Source organism: Lacerta agilis, chromosome 5, assembly GCF_009819535.1.
Source record: "Lacerta agilis isolate rLacAgi1 chromosome 5, rLacAgi1.pri, whole genome shotgun sequence".
Lineage (NCBI taxonomy): Eukaryota > Metazoa > Chordata > Lepidosauria > Squamata > Lacertidae > Lacerta > Lacerta agilis.
In genome coordinates, this window is record NC_046316.1 from 3,550,330 (window position 1) to 3,557,376 (window position 7,047).

Here is a 7,047-nt window from a genome sequence, read left to right on the forward strand (position 1 = left end):
CCATTGATCTACCAGTAGATCATGATCTACCTGTTGGACATGCCTGGACTATTACAAGTGGGATTTGCTCCTTTCCAGCTTTCCAGCCACTCCATTTCACACACACACACACACCCCGGCAATAGTCAGTCAGTTTTCCATGCCCACTGAGCATGCAGTTTAGGGACTGGGGGGTGGATTATACAGTGGTACCTCGAGTTACAAACGCTTCAGGTTACAAACTTCGCTAATCTGGAAGAGTTACCTCAAATTGAGAACTTTGCCCCAGGATGAGAATGGAAACCGTGTGCCGGCGGCGGCAGCAAGAGGCCCCATTAGCGAAAGTATGCCTCTAGTTAAGAACAGTTTCAGGTTAAGAACGGACCTCCGGAACGAATTAAGTTCGTAACTAGAGGTACCACTGTACTTCTTCGAACTGGCAAGCCACCAAGGCGCCTCCTACTGTCTTGTGCGTGGTTGGTACTGGTTTGGCTACATAAGGGTAGACACTCAGAAAATGACTTTGCTGTCGATGTATACAATTTCACAGAGCGCATTTGAAGGATTGTAGGTTTGATATAGAAGCAGTGTCAAGTGAAACCGCTGGGGTAGCTGGCAGTAGCTTTCCTTGACTAACATTAAAGCCTGGTTTTGATACTTGCCCGCCTTAATGAGCAAACCAGCTAAGAGTCCAAAAGAAGGCCCTTTTGCACACCCATGCTTGACAGCATGCTCTCTTAAAGCCTCTAGTATTTTGTGAGCACACTCTGTTCTGGTTTAATTGGTTTCTCAGTGCGAACTCAAAATCTGGCGTAGAAGCACTCCAAAAATGCTAAAAGGACACCTGTTTTAACAGGTTCTTTTTGATGAACACATTTTGAAAAATCTGTAATAATCTTCATTGCTATGCAGGACCAGTGGATAATTATTTGTTCTTAATTTGTTTTCGTTTGATAACATCCCGAGGTCTCCTGTGACAGAAAACCCTATTTACTAAACACGGTGCCAACACATTATTTGCATCAAGAGCTGACATCCTGTCACATCAAAGACTTATGCCTCATAAGGGCCGCACCACCTTCCACTGCACGTTCACATCAATGGATGCCCCTCCTTATAAATTCTCCTTATAAAAGCTAGACATTTGGGTCAAGGGTTCTAGTCTAGACGTCTCTTTGACATGTTCATTTTCAACGTGTAAGGTTTATGTGGGTTAATACAGTCAAGTCAGCACATTTGTTGTTGTTGTTCAGTCGTTCAGTCGTGTCCGACTCTTTGTGACCCCATGGACCAGAGCACGCCAGGCACGCCTATCCTTCACTGCCTCCCACAGTTTGGCCAAACTCATGCCAGTCGCTTCGAGAACACTGTCCAACCACCTCATCCTCTGTCGTCCCCTTCTCCTTGTGCCCTCCATCTTTCCCAACATCAGGGTCTTCTCTAGGGAGTCTTCTCTTCTCATGAGGTGGCCAAAGTACTGGAGCCTCAACTTCAGGATCTGTCCTTCCAGTGAGCACTCAGGGCTGATTTCCTTGAGAATGGATAGGTTTGATCTTTTTGCAGTCCATGGGACTCTCAAGAGTCTCCTCCAGCACCATAATTCAAAAGCATCAATTCTTCGGCAGTCAGCCTTCTTTATGGTCCAGCTCTCACTTCCGTACATTACTACTGGGAAAACCATAGCTTTAACTATATGGACCTTTGTCGGCAAGGAGATGTCTTTGCTTTTTAAGATGCTGTCTAGGTTTGTCATTGCTTTTCTCCCAAGAAGCAGGCGTCTTCTAATTTCGTGACTGTCAGCACATAATACCTGTAAATTGATGTGATACAATCCAGGTTTATACAGAGTCAAACCATTGGGCCATCCAGCCGAGGGTTGTCCACACTCGCTGGCAGCAGCCTCCCAGAGATTCAGGCAGGACATATTCCCAGCCCTATCTGAAGATGCTGGGGATTGAATCTCATCCCTTCTGCATGCAAAGCTGATGTTCTACGTTGAGCTGCATCCTTTTCCCACTTCGAATTGCGGTTGTGTGCTCCCTTGGTCTTCTGGATTTGCACATAGGCCACCAGAGAAAGTAACATGGGCCCATAATAATTTGGTAGTTGAGCCCAAAACAAGCTCTGCTTTCTCTCTGGCTGAACCAAGGGTCAAAAATGAATGCCAATGATAGGTTGATTACAGTGATCAGCTTTTTAGCATGCTTCAATTTGTGAAATACTCAGAAACCTTCCTGCAGGCACTCCCAAAGGTTGTGAAGGAGTCACTGCAGTCATCTTGCTGACTCAACATTATTTCTATCATTGGAGCAGTTCAAGCCATTATTTGCACCAAAATTCATTGCTGTAAAAGGATTATGAACAACAAGCTTGCAAAATTTCCCAATAGCAGAATTTGCCATTGAGGACAGAACTGAATATTGAGTGTCTCTTTGCTCTCTGATCCTCATGCTGTGCACACCAAGTAAAGCAGTGTGTGATGTCACCGTGCTTTGCATCTCCCTGTCCCTGGCAGCCAATGATACAGGGAAAATATGGCACATTAAACCACATCGCACATGCTGTGGGATTCATTATGAGTGAAATATGGCAAAGCAACACAGAATGTCCAGTTCCTTCCATCAAGCTAACATGGTGGCCACTGTGTTCCCAGTGTGTATATCTGTTTTATTGAAGAGTCAAGCATAATCAGTGTTAAAGAAAGCTCTTAGAATAAGTATATGGGCTCCAGTTCAGCTGAGGTTAGTCATGACAATTGTTGCATTCCTAAGCATAGTTAGTAGGCACTGGTAAGCTCTACAGAATGCAATGGTTCTTGCTCTTGAGGAAGCGTGTTGGGGATTGCACCGTGTATCTCATTAAAGCCAATGAGAGCCACGTTAGTTGTGACTAATTTGTTCCACTGGTTTGAACAGGACTCTTTGGTGCCTAACATTAGCTAGGTTTGGACCATTGTCGGGATGATACATCAGGAATATATGGTGAATATTCTGTTGTGATATTATTACAAGCCGAGCTGCAAATGCCTCAGCAGCGAGGCTCACATGACTATTGTGTCTGTTTTCATCCTGTGGGAAAGCCACTGGTCCTACCAGCTTTCCCACACACATGATGTTTTGTACTGTACTGTTGTCTTTTACTTTCAGTTCTGGCTCGAGAGATGCTAGACGCTTTATGCACAGCTCTGACTATCTGAGCTGGCTAGCAGAAACATATTCTGCAATTTACCTACAATAAAGTAGTTTTAGCCTAAATGGCTTGTGTGTGTTGTGCTTCACGCTGGAGAGCAATTTCATATTATTAATGTGCCCCTGGACTCGAGTAGCCAGGAGGGCACGCAGGCTTCGTCCCTTCCTGGGGGTCAGTCTCACAACTTGCCCCCGCGGGACGTATCACAACATATTCAAGATCAGAACCCCATTCTTCATGGTTAGCAGGGCCAGGGAAACATGCTTTGAATGCCAATCTAGAAAACCATTTGTTGACTTTTTTTCACCGTCACAGAGCTGCACTTGTGGTGAGTCAGAGGGGTATGAGGAGCTATGCTAGATGAGTATAAAATTATGCATGTGTGGAGAAAGTGGATAGAGAGAACGCTAGAACTCAGGGACACCCAATGAAGCTGAATGTTGGAACACCCAGAAGAAAGTACTTCTGCACACATCACATAGTAAAAACTGTGGAATTTGCTCCAACAAGAGGCAGTGATGCCCAACACCTTGGAAGACCTCAAAAGAGGAGAATGCAGCTGTGTTTGGGTCCTGCTTTCGGGCTTCCCATAAGCATCTGCAAGAACAGGATGCCGGTCATTACTCTGATCAATCTGGCTCTTCTTAGGTTGGCCAGGGTTTCAAATTCCCTGTGGTTAACCATTGCCGTAGCAGAAGAACGTGCACATCCTCAAATTAGGCTGCTCAGTTGAAGACATCTTGGATTAGCCAGTGAGTGTATGAGAGCATTGTGGGCTCAGCTTCACTCTGGTACTAAGAAAAGAAACTCTGAAGTTCAGATTATGGTCAGAGCATCTGGTTCTGGTTGGTAGGTCTTTCGGTTCCAGTAAAAAAAACCAAAGTAGATCCGACAAACAAGGCGTCTTCTCACCCCCATCGTAAACTCTGCCTGCTTCTTCAGGGTGCTGTGCCCCTCCCTGATCCTCACTCCCAAAAGCCAATCATTTTGATGGGACCTGAATAATTTATCCCACATTGAGGGGACGTGATTGATAGTTCCTATAAAACCATTTATATTTCTACAGCAAAACATCTTCCCTGTCAACAGAATGCTAAACTCATTGCCAGCCTAGACTGTCTAAGAAATTGCGCGGGGGGGGGGGACACACACACCAGCTCTTCTTTCCAAGCTGTAATGACTTCAGACAAATGATAAGCTTCCTGGATTTACTAGTTCTCCTGGTATTCATTTCCCATTTCATTTCCCTTCAATCTTGCTACACTTTCATATTTTTCAATCTGCAGCAGACGTTTGTCCTCTGGTTTTGTATTTCAGGCGAAGAAAACAATTATTTTGCTCCCTTAGCTCACCTTCTGAAATGTCATTATGTTAGAACAGGAGCTGGCAACCTTTATGCCCCTGAGCTGTTTGGAAGGCTGGGGGGGAGTGCCGTTTACAAGACAGGACACATAGTTATTCCCTTGATTTTATCATTGCTACAAGCCTGCAAGGTAGATTAGGTTGAGAGATAGTGACTGGCCCAGTGACATTCGTGGTCGAGTGGCAATTGGAACCCTAACTGGCACACCACAGTGGCTCTCCTCCCCCTTAACAATCTCTAGTCAGAGGTCATCTTCAGCTGGACAAGCCTGAAGAGCCATGGAGCTGTCCACGGTATGGTGCTGAAAGCTGGTCACTGGAACTTGGGATTTCACAGCAACATGTACAATGCATACTGTATGAGAACACAAACTGGGTAGTTGCTTCAGTTCTGTCTCAGACTAAATCTGAATTTTGGGAGAGCTGTCTCTCTGTAATGTTTTATTTTCAATTTTTATTGTGTTTGCTTTTTGCAATAAATATTTACTTAGTTTTGCAATATGAATTAAGCTGAATGTGTCATTGTCGTTTTGCTACATCCATAGCACCTTTTGCCTGGCTGAGTTTATTCCTACTTAAACATTTTACTTGAGTGGGGTGTTGTGAGAACAAGCAGAACAGGGGAGGTAAATGCTAAGGCTCTGTCTTCTGCAGCCCAATCCTCTGTGTATTTATGCAGAAATCATACCTGCTGAGTTTAATGTGGTTTGTTTCCATGTAAGTATGGATATAGCTGCACCTTCAGAGGATGTAGCACCATTTATTTGTCCTCAGATTTTCAGCACTGGGAAGTGCTGAAATAATTAAACAAAAGAGGATAATATAAACAGCTGTTAATGTTACCAAAATGTCATAAAGTGTCACTTTCAGGTGACAACAGTTGTGACTTGCAGATCTTGTTATGCACCAAGCCGAACAAAATCCAAGATCCATGTGCTACCCGCCATTTTTGCATTCCCAGCAGGCAGCAAGCATAAGTTTATTAAGATCGTGGTGATCTGTGCCTGTACAGCTGCACAAACAGTAGAGTTCTGGTGTAATTAACTTTATTGCTGAGTGCATATCAGTACATCAACTACAATTTGCACAGGAAGGAGCACAATAGGTGTACTGACATTCACTCAGTAATGGGAACTGTAGTTCCAGAATTCCATTTTGTTAATGTGTCTAGGCACGTGGAAAACATACATTTTGAAATATGCTTTGAAAAAAATCTGAGTTTAGGGTTTTGTTCTGGTTTTTTTTTTTTCTCTTAAGCATATTGGATGTAAATTATGCTGGCCATGATGTGTTTGCTATATATGTCTATATTTTCCAGAAAAATATTTTGATGTGCCTCAAGATGGGAGAGGTAAGATTACAGTCCAAGAAGAGCGGCGGCTTCAGTCCCAGAAGGGGGGAGAAATCTTGAGTGAATGATGAAAGAAAATGACCCAACCAAGAGGTGGCGTGTAGTCTACTGGAGAGCCTGGAGAGAACCATCACTGTGTCAAGTGGGTGGCAAGGAGAAATGGATGTGAGAAAATGGCATGCAAGCAATCCCTGTGAAGAACATTGCTTATTGGGGAGAGACAAAGCTATTGTGGGGGGTGCTTATTGAAGTGAAAAACAAGTTGCTCTAGTCGAAATCCAAGCTGACAAAAGGCATAGACTACAGATATGAACCTTTGGTAGATATGCTTTATTTGCCTCCCCCATCCATTAAATTGGTATTTGAGCCGACTCTTCAGCGTCAAAATAACGAATGCGGCTTTTCCCCAAAGTTCTCTAGTGAGTGTTGTCACAATATGGTAGATAATAGTTCAGTTTGAATTATTTTTCTCTTATTCCCCCCCACACACACACACACACACATGTGAGCCCTTTTTCGGAGCCAGAAGGAAGGACAGCAATCATTTTAGATTATGTAATCTTACCATTTTTCTCCATGACAAGATGTCAATCATCAACGTCGTGTTCCTGAGCACACCAAGTGGCCTCTATTGCCTGTTCAGATAAGGAATTAAGGGGGAGGCAAGACCTCTTCCTTCTTGACCCCAGGTTGGGGGGGGGGAGAGGATCTAAGACAAATAGCACCACTTGTAATAATTTAAAGCAATAAAATAGTTGCCCTCTGATAAATGAGGTTCATAGTCCAATTCCTTTGTTTTTAAGGTACTATTTGCCCTTTAACTGGCCTTAGGAATTACTTCCCCCTCAAGAAACTTGATGACAGCCTTCCAAACCAGGACAACCAAGATGCTCTTGCTAAGGAGTGTGGCAATGGTCAGATATTGTGCATTCTGAAGCATCTTGCGTGTTTAATGGAAGGGGATATAATGTGAAGCTATGACAGAGTTTTATACGTCGTTCTTACAAAACTCCATTAGGCACCATGACTTAACGTACAGCAAAGCACACGCTGTTGCTAGTTGACAATTCAGCATCAGGAAAACACTCTTTATGTTTGCTCAATTATTATTAGGTCTTCTCTGGAGATGCCTTTTCAAAAGGAACGCGTTTCACTTTGTGCTTTTA

At 43.7% G+C, this 7,047-nt stretch overlaps 1 protein-coding gene across 3 annotated transcripts in view; it reads left to right on the forward strand.

The window, feature by feature from the left end:
* The window catches only part of SHISAL1 (shisa like 1), a 115,416-nt gene extending 109,164 nt beyond the window's left edge, over positions 1 to 6,252 (forward strand). For all 3 annotated transcript variants that reach the window (XM_033148299.1, XM_033148300.1, XM_033148302.1), the window contains exon 5: positions 5,849 to 6,252. In XM_033148299.1, the coding sequence (XP_033004190.1) occupies position 5,849 (1 nt within the window). In that variant the 3' untranslated portion in view covers positions 5,850 to 6,252. The remainder of the gene's footprint in view (positions 1 to 5,848) is intronic.
* Positions 6,253 to 7,047: the final 795 nt, after the last annotated feature.